This window comes from Leptodactylus fuscus, chromosome 4 (assembly GCF_031893055.1).
Source record: "Leptodactylus fuscus isolate aLepFus1 chromosome 4, aLepFus1.hap2, whole genome shotgun sequence".
In the NCBI taxonomy this organism is placed as follows: domain Eukaryota; kingdom Metazoa; phylum Chordata; class Amphibia; order Anura; family Leptodactylidae; genus Leptodactylus; species Leptodactylus fuscus.
In genome coordinates this window covers 21,308,722-21,325,172 of record NC_134268.1, presented here as the reverse complement: position 1 = coordinate 21,325,172, position 16,451 = coordinate 21,308,722, and the positions used below count along the sequence as shown (strand labels likewise).

Here is a 16,451-nt window from a genome sequence, read left to right as displayed (position 1 = left end):
CATTACATTACTTATCCTGTACTGATCCTGAGTTACATCCTGTATTATACTCCAGAGCTGCACTCACTATTCTGCTGGTGCAGTCACTGTGTACATACATTACATTACTTATCCTGTATTATACTCCAGAGCTGCACTCACTATTCTGCTGGTACAGTCACTGTGTACATACATTACATTACTTATCCTGTATTATACTCCAGAGCTGCGCTCACTATTCTACTGGTACAGTCACTGTGTACATACATTACATTACTTATCCTGTATTATACTCCAGAGCTGCGCTCACTATTCTGCTGGTGCAGTCACTGTGTCCATACATTACATTACTTATCCTGTACTGATCCTGAGTTACATCCTGTATTATACTCCAGAGCTGCACTCACTATTCTGCTGGTGCAGTCACTGTGTACATACATTACATTACTTATCCTGTATTATACTCCAGAGCTGCACTCACTATTCTGCTGGTACAGTCACTGTGTACATACATTACATTACTTATCCTGTATTATACTCCAGAGCTGTGCTCACTATTCTGCTGGTACAATCACTGTGTACATACATTACATTACTTATCCTGTATTATACTTCAGAGCTGCGCTCACTATTCTGCTGGTACAGTCACTGTGTACATACATTACATTACTTATCCTGTATTATACTCCAGAGCTGCGCTCACTATTCTGCTGGTACAATCACTGTGTACATTACATTACTTATCCTGTATTATACTCCAGAGCTGCGCTCACTATTCTGCCGGTACAGTCACTGTGTACATACATTACATTACTTATCCTGTATTATACTTCAGAGCTGCACTCACTATTCTGCTGGTACAGTCACTGTGTACATACATTACATTACTTATCCTGTATTATACTCCAGAGCTGCGCTCACTATTCTGCCGGTACAGTCACTGTGTACATACATTACATTACTTATCCTGTATTATACTCCAGAGCTGCGCTCACTATTCTGCTGGTACAATCACTGTGTACATACATTACATTACTTATCCTGTATTATACTCCAGAGCTGCGCTCACTATTCTGCTGGTACAATCACTGTGTACATACATTACATTACTTATCCTGTATTATACTCCAGAGCTGCGCTCACTATTCTGCTGGTACAATCACTGTGTACATACATTACATTACTTATCCTGTATTATACTCCAGAGCTGTGCTCACTATTCTGCTGGTACAATCACTGTCTACATACATTACATTACTTATCCTGTATTATACTCCAGAGCTGTGCTCACTATTCTGCTGGTACAATCACTGTGTACATACATTACATTACTTATCCTGTATTATACTCCAGAGCTGCGCTCACTATTCTGCTGGTACAGTCACTGTGTACATACATTACATTACTTATCCTGTATTATACTCCAGAGCTGCGCTCACTATTCTGCTGGTGCAGTCACTGTGTACATACATTACATTACTTATCCTGTATTATACTCCAGAGCTGCGCTCACTATTCTGCTGGTACAGTCACTGTGCACATACATTACATTACTTATCCTGTATTATACTCCAGAGCTGCGCTCACTATTCTGCTGGTGTAGTCACTGTGTAAATACATTACATTACTTATCCTGTATTATACTCCAGAGCTGCACTCACTATTCTGCTGGTGCAGTCACTGTGTACATACATTACATTACTTATCCTGTATTATACTCCAGAGCTGCGCTCACTATTCTGCTGGTACAGTCACTGTGCACATACATTACATTACTTATCCTGTATTATACTTCAGAGCTGCGCTCACTAGCGGGTACACGCGGGCATCGTCCTGAGATTTGTTCCCAGCCTCATATACAGGCCTGTGAAAATCCAGGATTGTGTGTACAGGGCCATAGAACTGAATGAGTCAGTGTGCTAGCCGCGTGGTGTGCATGAGGCTTTAGAAGAGGAGAATCTGCTTTAGGACGTTACCCAGTACTACAGATCCATGTATGATGAGACTGACCTGCATTACCAGGTCCAACCACAGCTGTATGTATGGCGCTGTGTCCAGGTTGCACATTGTGATGACTGTGAGTTACATAACACAGCAGATGTGCATGCGGGGCTGTCATACCAGACATTGTGCCAGATGACAAACCCAGCTCAGCTCCATGACTCATCCAGTAATTGAGGCTGATGATATCATGTGGCTGTCGGAGCGCCCCCGCTGCCAGCGTCCTGTATAAAGGGAATATCTACAATTCGGGATGTACTTTATTAGTATGTCTGTCAGCGGTTATACAATCCCCATAAATCTGTCACACGTGGCAGCGCGGCGCTGCGCACCTAAGGCCGTGTAGGTAGAGTTTTATGACTGGGAGTTATAGTTTTGCAATAGCTGCGAGGCACAGGTTGTCTTAAAGGGGTATTCCCACCTTAGACAGGGTATATCCAGTCACAACAGCCAGACAGGGCAGGGGGGGCGGAGCTGTAACTAACTCACTCTGGCCACTAAGCCTAATAATAGGCTGACACTTGCCAATTCTGTGGGGTTTTCTTTGCAGCAGTCACCTGATTTACATCACAGACAGGATTACAATAGAGGATAACACCTCTATAAATAACAGCTCTGGCCCATCATTACATACAAGGCTGACAGTAGATGAGGTCACGGCGGATTGGTGAGGGTTGCCCAACCGGGTTGCCGACCCAATGCTATCTAGTGATATTCTAATCATGGTTAAAGGTGCACATACAGGTCAGGCTGTGGGTGTTGTCATAGATGGAGATTGCTATTATCAGTGGGCATCAGTAGAGGGCAGCAGAGAGAACATCAAATTAGTGACAGAGGTCTCACCAATAGTCTGTAACATGTAATAAGCTAAGAATCCTCTAATTGTATAACATATCAGAAGTCAGCGGAAACAGAAGGCAACATGCTGGGAGTTGTAGATTCTTAAAGGGGGTCTCTTACCAAACCCCAGCATATCACCCCAGCCCTGCAGATAGATAGGTTACTGTCACCAGACCCAGCATATCACCCCAGTCCTGCACATAGATAGGTTAGTGTCACCAGACCCAGCATATCACCCCAGTCCTGCAGATAGATAGGTTACTGTCACCAGACCCAGCATATCACCCCAGCCCTGCAGATAGATAGGTTACTGTCACCAGAACCAGCATATCACCCCAGCCCTGCAGATAGATAGGTTAGTGTCACCAGACCCAGCATATCACCCCAGCCCTGCAGATAGATAGGTTACTGTCACCAGAACCAGCATATCACCCCAGCCCTGCAGATAGATAGGTTACTGTCACCAGAACCAGCATATCACCCCAGCCCTGCAGATAGATAGGTTACGGTCACCCTCTTCATCCCCTATAGTTACGCCACAAAACAAACAGTGCAATACCTAATTTAGCTCTGCTACATATGTGCTGCCATATCACCTGGTCTATTTTATATTGATCACATACATATATATATTTTTTTGTAGATTTGCTGACTGGGTTCCAGTAGATAAAATGAGGACACAGCACGGTGTACATACGATGGTCCTTGTGTCGCTCCTTGCGGTGACATTTTTCTTAGCCAATCTTGGCCAGAGTCAAGGTAAAAATTGTAGATGTGAATGATATCATTATATTGTATCTGTTATATGTCCGGGGTTATCTGGTGTGCAGAGGTCAAATGTATCTAAAGTTACAGCTCAATATTCTATATGTGTGTGTATTTACAATTCTATATGTTTATTAGATGATATATAGCTGTATTATATTTATGTATATCATAGATTATGGATGATTCTAGATGATTCTGTATAACAAGAATAATTTTCTTGCAGGATTTATGCCGCTATTATACGTACACGTAACCACCGCCTGATATCTTTGATCACCTTGATATAATAATCAGATTTTCTTGCAGGTCTAATCCCTTCATTGGAATTTTTGCAGAGTTTTCTATGATTGTCAGTTTTATAGATATTATATGGTATTGCACATAACCTATATATCTGGCTTATATATCCTATGTATCTGGCTTATATATCCTATGTATCTGGCTTACATATCCTATGTATCTGGTTTATATAGCCTATGTATCTGGCTTATATATCCTATGTATCTGGCTTATATAGCCTATGTATCTGGCTTATATAGCCTATGTATCTGGCTTATATATCCTATGTATCTGGCTTATATATCTATGTATCTGGCTTATATATCCTATGTATCTGGCTTATATATCCTATGTATCTGGCTTATATATTCTATGTATCTGGCTTATATATCCTATGTATCTGGCTTATATATCCTATGTATCTGGCTTATATAGCCTATGTATCTGGTTTATATATCCTATGTATCTGGCTTATATATCCTATGTATCTGGCTTATATATCCTATGTATCTGGCTTATATATCCTATGTATCTGGCTTATATATCCTATGTATCTGGCTTATATATCCTATGTATTTGGTTTATATAGCCTATGTATCTGGCTTATATATCCTATGTATCTGGCTTATATATCCTATGTATCTGGCTTATATATTCTACAGTCCTATGAAAAAGTTTGGGCATTGGGTAATCATTTTTAGTTCTAAATATTTTGGTGTTTGCAGCAGCCATTTCAGTTTGATATATCTAATAACTGATGGACACAGTAATATTTCAGGATTGAAATGAGGTTTATTGTACTAACAGAAAATGTGCAATATGCATTAAACCAAAATTTGACCAGTGCAAAAGTATGGGCACCTCAACAGAAAAGTGACATTAATATTTAGTAGATCTTCCTTTTGCAAAGATAACAGCCTCTAGTCGCTTCCTGTAGCTTTTAATCAGTTCCTGGATCCTGGATGAAGGGATTTTTGACCATTCCTCTTTACAAAACAATTCAAGTTCAGTTAAGTTAGATGGTCGCCGAGCATGGACAGCCAGCTTCAAATCATCCCACAGATGTTCAATGATATTCAGGTCTGGGGACTGGGATGGCCATTCCAGAACATTGTAATTGTTCCTCTGCATGAATGCCTGAGGATTTGGAGCGGTGTTTTGGATCATTGTCTTGCTGAAATATCCATCCCCGGCGTAACTTCAACTTCGTCACTGATTCTTGAACATTATTCTCAAGAATCTGCTGATACTGAGTGGAATCCATGTGACCCTCAACTTTAACAAGATTCCCGATGCCGGCATTGGCCACACAGCCCCAAAGCATGATGGAACCTCCACCAAATTTTACAGTGGGTAGCATGTGTTTTTCTTGGAATGCTGTTTTTTTTTGGACTCCATGCATAACGCCTTTTTGTATGACCAAACAACTCAATCTTTCATCAGTCCACAGGACCTTCTTCCAAAATGAAGCTGGCTTATCCAAATGTGCTTTTTCATACCTCAGGCGACTCTATTTGTGGCGTGCTTGAAGAAACGGCTTCTCTCTCATTACTCAACCATACAGCTTCTCCTTGTGCAAAGTGCGCTGTATTGTTGACCGATGCACAGTGACACCATCTGCAGCAAGATGATGCTGCAGCTCTTTGGAGGTGGTCTGTGGATTGTCCTTGACTCTTCTCACCATTCTTCTTCTCTGCCTTTCTGATATTTTTCTTGGCCTGCCACTTCTGGGCTTAACAAGAACTGTCCCTGTGGTCTTCCATTTCCTTACTATGTTCTTCACAGTGGAAACTGACAGGTTAAATCTCTGAGACAACTTTTTGTATCCTTCCCCTGAACAACTATGTTGAACAATCTTTGTTTTCAGATCATTTGAGAGTTGTTTTACGTAGCCCATGATGCCACTCTTCAGAGGAGATTCAAATAGGAGATCAACTTGCAATTGGCCACCTTAAATACCTTTTCTCATGATTGGATAGATCTGGCTATGAAGTTCAAAGCTCACTGAGGTTACAAAAACAATTTTGTGCTTCAGTAAGTCAGTAAAAAGTAGTTAGGAGTATTCAAATCAATAAAATGATAAGGGTGCCCATATTTTTGCACCGGTCAAATTTTGGTTTAATGCATATTGCGCATTTTCTGTTAGTACAATAAACCTCATTTCACTCCTGAAATATTACTGTGTCCATCAGTTATTAGATATATCAAACTGAAATGGCTGCTGCAAACACCAAAATATTTAGAACTAAAAATGATTAAGATTAATAGGGGTGCCCAAACTTTTTCATAGGACTGTATGTATCTGGCTTATATATCCTATGTATCTGGTTTATATATCCTATGTATCTGGCTTATATAGCCTATGTATCTGGCTTATATATCCTATGTATCTGGCTTATATACCCTATGTATCTGGTTTATATATCCTATGTATCTGGCTTACATATCCTATGTATCTGGCTTATATATCCTATGTATCTGGCTTACATATCCTATGTATCTGGCTTACATATCCTATGTATCTGGCTTATATATCCTATGTATCTGGTTTATATATCCTATGTATCTGGTTTATATATCCTATGTATCTGGATTACATATCCTATGTATCTGGCTTATATATCCTATGTATCTGGCTTACATATCCTATGTATCTGGCTTACATATCCTATGTATCTGGCTTACATATCCTATGTATCTGGCTTATATATCCTATGTATCTGGCTTATATATCCTATGTATCTGGCTTATATATCCTATGTATCTGGCTTATATATCCTATGTATCTGGTTTATATATCCTATGTATCTGGCTTACATATCCTATGTATCTGGCTTATATATCCTATGTATCTGGCTTACATATCCTATGTATCTGGCTTACATATCCTATGTATCTGGCTTATATATCCTATGTATATGGCTTATATATCCTATGTATCTGAATCAAGAAAGGCGCAGATCTCTATGTTCACACTGCATTTGCTGTATGCGTTAGCACCAGGAAAGTATTTACAGGGTTCTGTAGATCTGATGTAAGTCAGTAGAGCGCCCTGTCATGGTCCAGGTAGGTATTTGTATTTTTCTGTCTTTATATATACATTTGATCGATGTATACAGAATCCTCAGGCATGATGTATACCACTGTATATGTATACCTTAGAGCAGAGGTAGACAAAAGCTACTTGGGCAGTTCATAAAAGTGAGCTCCTCATACAGAGCCCTGCACCAGTTTTACTTACGCCACAATTCTAATACTACAGTGATGAATTTCTTTTAGCGATCATAGACAGTATAATGCCCTGTCAGTAGCCAAAACACTGCTTAGTGGCCACCACACAGTATGATGCTCCCTTCACAGTTACCATATACCAGAATGCCCTCTTAGTGGCCACCAACCTATATAATTCCTCCTTAGTGACCACCATTCAGTATAACACTCCCTTCATAGCCACCACATACTATAATGCCCCCTTAGTGGCCACCAATCAGTATAATGCCCTCTTAGTGGCCACCAATCAGTATAATGCCCTCTTAGTGGCCACCAATCAGTATAATGCCCCCTTAGTGGCCACCAATCAGTATAATGCCCTCTTAGTGGCCACCAATCAGTATAATGCCCCCTTAGTGGCCACCAATCAGTATAATGCCCCCTTAGTGGCCACCAATCAGTATAATGCCCCCTTAGTGGCCACCAATCAGTATAATGCCCCCTTAGTGTCTACTAATAAGGGAACATTCTTCCTTCATAGCCACCACATACTACAATGTCCCTTTAGTGACCACTAAAGGCGGGTTCACACCTGCGCTCAGTCTCTGCTTTCAGGTTTCCGTTTTCTGCCTGAGAAACTGGATACCGGCAGTCACTTTTCATTTGAATGGGTTTGCAAAGTGTCCGCCCGTGAGCGTCTTCTGGTCTCCGCGGCAAAACCATTTTTTTTTAACCGGACACAAAGTCGGACATGTGGGACTTTGCGTCTGATTAAAAAAATAAAAACGGTTTCGCCGCAGAGACCAGAAGATGCTCACGGATGGACACTGAATGCCGGGTTTCCATCTCCTGTCGGCAGAAGACGGAAACCCACAAAGTGGAGACCGGGCGCAGGTGTGAACCCGCCCTAATCAGTATAAGGGTAAGTTCACATGGGTTTTTGGATCGGAACCTGAGCTAAAGGCTTAAAATTTTGTAGTTAGTAAAGAAGAAAGAGGTCAGGACAAGGGGAGGGTGATGGCGGTTCAGATTTATTATTCATGTGCGCTAGTTTTCTGGTGTGCAAAGCATAAAAAGTTGCTAATTTTTTGCTCAAAACAGGTTTTTGCTCAAAACAAATTAAGGGCCCGTGCACATGGAGTAAATGCGCGCTCATTTTGGCATAATACAAGCGTAAAGAATACACGTGTAAAAATCAGACTCCCATTGATTTCGATGACATTTTTTACACGTGTAAAAAACGCGCCAAAAAAAGGCACCTATGCGTGTATTCTTTACACGTGCATTATACAAAAATGAGCGCGCGTTTACTCCGTGTGCATGGGCTCTAACAACTTTTTCTTTTTTTGTGCTGCCCCTGTCACTTTCTTGAAATGGGGGTGTGGTAAGGGCGTGCAGGGGGTGGAGCCATTAGCCCCGCCAGGTATATGCTGGGAGTGTCCAGTGTGCCTTTGGTGGATGCCATTGTATGTTTGAAAAAAATAAGTATGACTTTGGGTAGAGAGCATAGTCATCTGCGCTGTTCTAAAAAATGTATTTAGACAGATAGCCCCCACAATATAGCCCCCCATCATAGGGAACTGACTTCATGCTGTGAGTACGCTCCTACATGACCGTTACATCCACATCATCTTCCTAAATTTTTGCACTTTATTTAGAAGTTGACAGCCCAGATGGGGAGTGTTGGCTGGAATTAGATTTCTCGCTGTTCCTAAGACATTGCAATCTTCCCACAATTCAGGGTTTGTCCAAGAAAAATGTCATGTAAGCCTACAAAATATTGTAATGACCAGCAGTGGGGTCAGGACGGGTCAAACATGAAGGAGTTCCCTATTGGTGATGGGTCTGTACAGACTTGATTTTACTTTCGCGGTGGCAATATCCTATTTCTTTTCTAAACTTTTTGATCATTTTTTTCTTTTTACTTAGTTTTTTTTGTTTTTGATATTTTTAACATTTTTTTTTTTTAATTTGACCAGAATTATTCTCCTAAAACCGATCACAGGCTCAAATATCGCTGGGTCTTTTTAGCTTGGTAACAAATGTTTGCCTCCAATACGGCAAAGTCAAGTAAATGCCAGGGCCTCAAAGGACCAGGCCCATGCTGATTTGGGCTAACATGCTCTATGCGCGTCGAAAAAACTAATGTCACCCTTGGCCATTTTTGAGTCTTCTTCCTATATAGCAGTGGTACATTTTCAAAATTTTATTATGGGGATCCTCTAAAAATGTTCTTCCTCTGAAAAATCCCAACAGGGTTGACTTCAGTGAGTGCCTATCAAATCCAACTGAATGCCAGGGCCCACTGGACTTAGACCATGGTGATTTGGGTTAACATGGTCTATACTTGTTGGGACCAATTGAAACCCTGAAAAATGTTTTTGGAGACCCTTGGTCCTTGCCTTCTCCCAGTAAAGCCAATGGTTATACACATTACACTCTTAGGTAGATCACATTTATCTCGATGATCCAGAGATCTATTCGGATTCCCATATTTGGAGTTGGATTTTTTTGGTATCCATCCCATTTTTTTTCTTCCTGGTAGCTTTATAGCTTGGACTTGATATACTTGTGTCTTTTTCCAACCTTATTAATTATGTTACTAATCATGGCCAGATCAAGAAAGTTGGATTGGTATGAAAATGCCCTTTAGGCCTAAATTTTTTTATTTCTGATTCGGAAATCCACCAAATAGTCATCAATCAAAGCATCAAAAAAACAAAACAAACAAATTTATTGGGTGTCTACATCCCATTCTTATCCCACCATATTAATGGTGGGACAATCTGTGCAACAATGGTGGACAACTTCAAACCTTTCTTAGTCCATAGTTTAGGCCAGATTGGCCCATGACCAAATATCCCCTGGTGGGTCTGTTTCTGATAGAATAATAGACTCAAAAGTTGACTTTTAGCCATTTACTTGCCAAATTGACTATTTTTAGGCTGTGTTCATGCGTTACTGCTGCAGTTTTTGAAAAATTCTAGTAATTTTGTATACTTTCTTCAGTGACATACTACTTGCTGCTTTCTATTGTGTGGTCTGATGTTCCTCATCATTACACTCCTGGAAGACCTGGGACCAGTATTGGATTAACCCACTGGAGTGCCAGAGGTTCCTCCAATGGGCCCAGGCTAATGGTCCACCCAAATATGATGGGTACTATGGTCCACTTCTTAGACACTTGGTAGGTGGGCTTACAGAATAACTTTTCTGGTGGGTCCTAGAAACCTTAGTCCGACACTGGTTGGAACTTTAGTGGGCAACTTCTAGTAGTCCAAAATTTGCCAAAATATGACAGATTTATGATCCAAAGCATATGGGATTATCAAAATTTTTAGGTTTAGATATTCCGCATGTTGTATTCATTTCCAGGATCGACTGTTCCGGTGTTTCTTACACACTCCGCTCCCATTACATACAGATTGAACGTTGGAGACATGTCCCAGCCAAAAGTAGCTTGCCACAGGGCCTAGGAGTAGGTGACAGATTTCATTATTTCATTTCGTTTTGGGCTAGGTTGGAACGGGTGCCAAAAAACACAAGCCTTGGGATCCTGATGATTTACAGAAGTAATATTCATAGACTGCCCCCCGCCCATTCTACAAATAATATCAATTTACAGAATTTTTCGTCAGGATTGACATAATTGGATACGATACATATGCAAATAGGGAACCCTCTATAGTGCCGATGAGGGATGGAAATCTGACAGGTTCCCGCACGTCCCAGTCCCCCTTTTATGGAAACCAATCCAAGAATGTTCATAAGAATCAGTTTATAGCCTTGTTAAAAGCCAAGGAGCTGCAGACGAGGTAAAAGTAATATTTTTCTTGGGTGAGGTCTTATTTAGTCTTTGCCAGAGGTGAAGGATAGTTTAATGTATAGAACGTAGTGGGTGTTTTTTGTATAGCACTATATATATACAGTCACCTCAGTGCTACCTATATCGTCATTGAAGCTACTGGGTGACCCGGAGGATGGAAAGGGATGGTGTGGCCTTAATGTGATGTAGATGTAGTTTTCTTCTACCTCATACTATTATATAGAGACTAGTGTAAGGCCTACCACTCCCTGGGTAGCATATTGGCCGAACATGCTATATCAGCAGGAGATGACAGAAGTGAACTCAGAAAGCAGCAGAATTGTGAATACAGCTCTGGAGGAGAATTGATTTAAGGCAAGATATACAAAATACAAGATATCTAGAGTAATGTACTCTGTTCTGAAGATTGGTACCTGCGACTAACAAGGGGCGATGTCCTGAGCAGCTATTATAACTCAATACAAAGGACATGGTCGGGACAATAGAGAATGTACAATGTTTGCCAAAACCGGTTTTTAGAGTAGGTGCTTTGAGGTGACTGTACATCACCAGTAGACTTCATGACATATTATTACAAGTGATAAATCATGCGGATCTTGGCACGGAGCAATAATTCCCGTACAGACAGGTTTCATCAACGGGATTAGAAACAGATAATGCTACATTAGGCTATTATGGTCTTGAGGGAAGAAAGTGGTGGAGGTACAAGACGTTTTACATACCTTAATATCGCGCCACACAGGAGGCTATGGAGAAGGGGCAGAATATGATAATAGGGTGTTATCAAATAAGATCCTTATCAGAAAGTATACACTTATAGGGTGTGTAGACTTTTGCAATCATTGCTCCAAGGCATCTAAAATAATAAATGAAGCAATTTTGCTAAAATTGTAGATTAAAGGGGATCTTTCACGACCTCCACCAACTCCAATTCTTTGTGTCCTTCAATAGGCCCCACTCCACTGATTCCAGAACACTTGGAATTTTTCCTCTAGCCCCTGCCATTCCCAAACAATCATTGGTGTTAGTTTGAGAACAATTAGCTTCTCTAATGTCGTGTGGGCGGTCCTAGCAGGTAGTCTGGGACCACCCACCTGCAAACTAATGTCCCTGATTGCTCAGGAACGGTAGAGGCTAGAAAAAAAATTCCAACTGCGCTGGAATCGGTGGAGCAGCAACTATTAAAGGACACAAAGAGTTAGAGTTAGTGGAAATGGTGAAATGTTCCCTGTAATAGAAATAATCTTTATTGATATAGCGAACATATTCTACTGTGCTTTACAATTTGGGATGTAATAAAAGAATGAAACGAGAAATAATAATCTTTATCCATTCTTGCGTTGGTGCATGGCTCCAGCCTCTTAATAATTTTGGCACCCTACAGGGAGGCAACATGCACTGTACATAATATCTACGCCCCCATTCCGGCCAGCCAAGATTCTCACCCTACTCTGCCCGTTTTGTTTGAAAAGTTGCAAGTGCGGCACTAAATAGGAAGAGTCACAATGTTTGCACAAAAACCCATGCATGTGTGAGATTGCAACTTTTCATGCCTTGTTCACCAGAAATGTAAAGTAATAAAGTAGAGATTTCTGCCTAAAAGTGCATGAAATCTAAATGGAATAGTAGATATAGGGTGAGAATAACGAACAGGGGGTCCAGCAAGTGTTGGGGAACCTAAATATAGCTGCATGAAGAGAATGGAGTGGGTATACCTATGACCATTGTGAGAGGATGAAGGGTGTGGTCTGGGAAGACAGGTACTTTCCAGCCAGGCACCTAAAGGGTGTTTGGTAAAGACTCACAACAGGGAGGTCAGCTGGGTAATAAGGCCCTAATAACAGTCTGAGTGTGAAGACTAGGAGTGTGGCACCACACAGACAGACTTGAACTGTCCAGACCGGACCTTCAAAGCAGGTACTGTGCCACCCGTTGTTGTTGCCAAGGTGGGAGACTGGTAGCCAGTCTCCTGTATAGTCAGAAACAAATTAATAGGAAAGTGTGTCAGCTCACTCACGTGTCTTCAGTCAGTAACCCGTATAGAGTCCACCTTGATTCAGCCGTGTGATAATCCTCCTCAGTGAAATGCGCCTGCACGGAAACTAGCCTCCCAGCTTGAGGTGAAATACAAATGGACGAACGATGAATCCAGCATGCAATCTCTGATAAAACGTAGCCTTTATTTGTGAAAAATATCCAAGATAAAAAATAAATCGATATCTGATATTTCAAAAATGATCCATGATGGCGAGTGGAAAAGACGGCGTCTGGCTGACGCGTTTCGGAGCGCTAGATGGGCTCCTTACTCATAGCCTGACGATACAGATACAAATGCTCCTATATATAGTGAAAGCCACTGATTAAACAGCTGTGAAAGACCTGGAAGTGCAAGAACAAATAATACGACTTACAAACACAAACACAAACCATTGAGATTAAAAACATATACAAAAGTAAAAAGAGACATGATAAATGGTATTACAAAACAGCAACCACATCAAGACTAGTTCAGTACTCATATTTAAAGTATGGCACTAGAAGTAAAGTACTGGCAATAAGAAAATCTGTATGCAGAGCTATAATCAACATTAGCCCTTATCAAAGATGGCCGAATTGAGGTCTAATGCGCGTGCGCAAATTTGATCCCGATCATGTGACCTGTGAATTCTGAAGCATAACTGAAGATGAGCTTATTGGCTCTGTATACTTGAAGGTGTTAACAACAAATAGGTAAGTATAAATAAAATGATATTATATTGCGTATTTAATTTGTATGTATAATTATAATTATCTTCCCTAAAGAAAGGAGTTTTCAAAGTAAACTTGAAGCTGGGAATGTAAGGAGCAAGTCTGATAGTCTGGGGTAGAGCATTCTACTAAATGAGTGCAGCACAGGAGAAGTCCTGCAGACAGGAGTAAGAGGGTGTAATGAAAGCTATCCAGTGATGCCCATTTGTAATCTTTTTGTTGCAGTAAAATGAAGTCCTAAAAGTTTGAAAGCATAAAATGTAAATATGCAAATTAACCTAAGTAGTCACAGTGGGCGGGGAGCAGTGTAGTCAGTTTGTCCACTAGCTAATCACAGTCCCCTCCCTCCATGACATCACGTTGACCACATGGCCAAGCTGAAGCGGCTTCAAACATTTATAACTTTACTTTTTGAACTGGAGATAGAATTGGCAAAAGACTGAAGAAAAGTTGAGTATAAGTCCAAGACTGAAAACATCTACTCCTATGCGGACCTATGTGTCTCCATGGTTACAGACTACAAAAAAATCACTATGTAGTCTGATCCTGTAGTCTTGTTATTCTCTTCCTTCTGCCTCCAGTTCTTCAGTCTGTTTGATCCATCATTATATCCTATGTACACGACCATCATTTCTACGGCTCCGTATGGGGTCCATAGGATTGAGCAGCAAAATATGGAGCAGGTTCCTGCCCGTTTCTGCAACTAGGGTCCATGTAAACTGGAGACTGTACACAGATGCGACCTGGGTGCCATCCATTCTGTAAAGGAACATCAAACAGTTAGCAATGGCGAACCTCTCCATAAAAATCTCACTGGAGCAGATACTTAATAAGGCAATACATATAATCCTCAATGCCAGGCGGCAGCTGTAAAGGCGAGAAGATCTTAACCAAATAAATCTGTAAAAAACACTCTACACCCGTATGATTTATCTGTTCCTTCAAATTTTCAGTATTTCTAAGAATTTATTTGATGTATTTGATTTTTGTTTTATCGGATTATTCCATCTTGGATCTTTAGTAAGTCGTGAACTTTTTTGTACAAAACTTTGTCTTAACCTTAAACCTTCAACCAACAGGGAGCAGAGAGAAGCTGTTTATGACATTGTGTGTAATGATCTATGTGAACCCCGCGCGCTCTTTTATCACGTGTTTTTAGTGTTTTATGATATAGGCTTTCTATGCTGTTCTACGCTCTTTATTTTTGGGAGACCATCTGGACAATCTTCAAGTCGGGACATGACGGCAAATACCTTTGTCTTTACTTCAAAGCGAATGTCCCAATACGTCTTAAGTGCTGAAGGGATCACGCCGCCAACTAATCACTATTTTTCCGAAAATCTATTAATCTTATCTGATCGAGTAAAGTTTTTGACATTTTTAGGTGACCATGTTGTGCTTTTTATCTTATCGATTTACTAGATTTTATACTTTTATTTTTTTTAACTTATTTATTATTTTATTGATTATTTTCATTTTATGCTTTATTATTTTAGTGTTTTTTTATTTTATTTTTTTAATTTTCAGTTTAATCCTTTCTTTTTTTTTTTTCATACCACGAGAAATTAGCTTTTGTTCCACAGGCTGTAGGTGTCCCCTGACATAAGAGACTATCCGGACAGGTTGGTGACTCGTCAGAGTAATCCCAATTTTATTTTCCATGTAGATTTATGTCGTAGTTGTGTGCGTCTATTTTTTTTGTGTGTGTGCCAATTGTTTTTTTTTTAAGCATAACTAGATGTGGAAATTTTTTTAAAAAATTACATGGAAATTAAAAAAAAATAAAAAATAAAAAATTAGACAAAATTTAAGACAATAATTCTTAAAAATATTTTAAAATTAATACATTAAATATAAAACATATATACCATATATCTATATATATATATATATATATATATATATATATATATATATGAATAATGTATATAAGATCATATATCCTTTTTTATATACTTTTAGGCTCTAGTCACAAAAAAAAAATGTAATGGCCAAATTTTACCAAACTTTTTTTGCCAATTTTTTTTTTGCAATCGGATTTAACGGGAGTCAAAAGAATAGGATTTGTCCTATTTTTGCCCATTTTCACAGATCACTCAATACAGTCCTATCAAGGAGTGGTCTGTGAGAATGACTACCCCACAAAGGGGCATTTTTTCATGGCCGTTTTGATCGTGATTGTCTGACTAGAGCAAAATTTTGGAATATTTCTATACACTAGTTATGTGGAACGGTTGGCACGTATCCTGTAGTCTTGACATTCTACTGTAGTATATAATGTGTTGGCCAAATAGATATTCTATGTTGAGTTAGTTGGACGGTGGGGTCTGTCAAGGTATTGGGCAATGGTTCGTTCTTCGTTGGTGATGGTTAATTTCTTGTATTATATGCTGTAACGTGTAGTATTGTATGTATTCAATGGTTAAAATGTTCAATGTATATATATATGTGCACAAAAATGTCATCTTATCAATGTGTGAAATTTTTAAGATTCCTAAAAAGGTCTGTTTTATTCTGAGAAACAGCGCCACCCTTGTACGTTGGTTGTGTCCGGCATTGCAGCTCAGTTACATTTACTAGGGGGCTAGACTGCAGGCGACCAAGGTTGGACTTAAAGGGGATGCCCAGGATTTTATTATTTATTTTCTGTATTTAGAATAGACAATAAATATCTGATCAGTTGGGGTCCAACAACTGGTCCCCATGCGAATCAGTTGTTTGGGGTTGCTTTTGACACCTATGCTATACAGTACATGGAGGTGGAAGCAGATAGCTTCTTACATTGTACAGTGACATAAAT

The 16,451-nt window shown here is 39.9% G+C and overlaps 1 protein-coding gene across 3 annotated transcripts in view; it reads left to right on the top strand.

Moving 5' to 3' along the window:
• COL14A1 (collagen type XIV alpha 1 chain) overlaps window positions 1–16,451 on the top strand; it is a 129,553-nt gene that overhangs the window by 9,484 nt on the left and 103,618 nt on the right. For all 3 annotated transcript variants that reach the window (XM_075270138.1, XM_075270135.1, XM_075270137.1), the window contains exon 2: window positions 3,464–3,579. In XM_075270138.1, coding sequence (XP_075126239.1) covers window positions 3,492–3,579 — 88 coding nt within the window. In that variant the 5' untranslated portion in view covers window positions 3,464–3,491. The remainder of the gene's footprint in view (window positions 1–3,463; window positions 3,580–16,451) is intronic.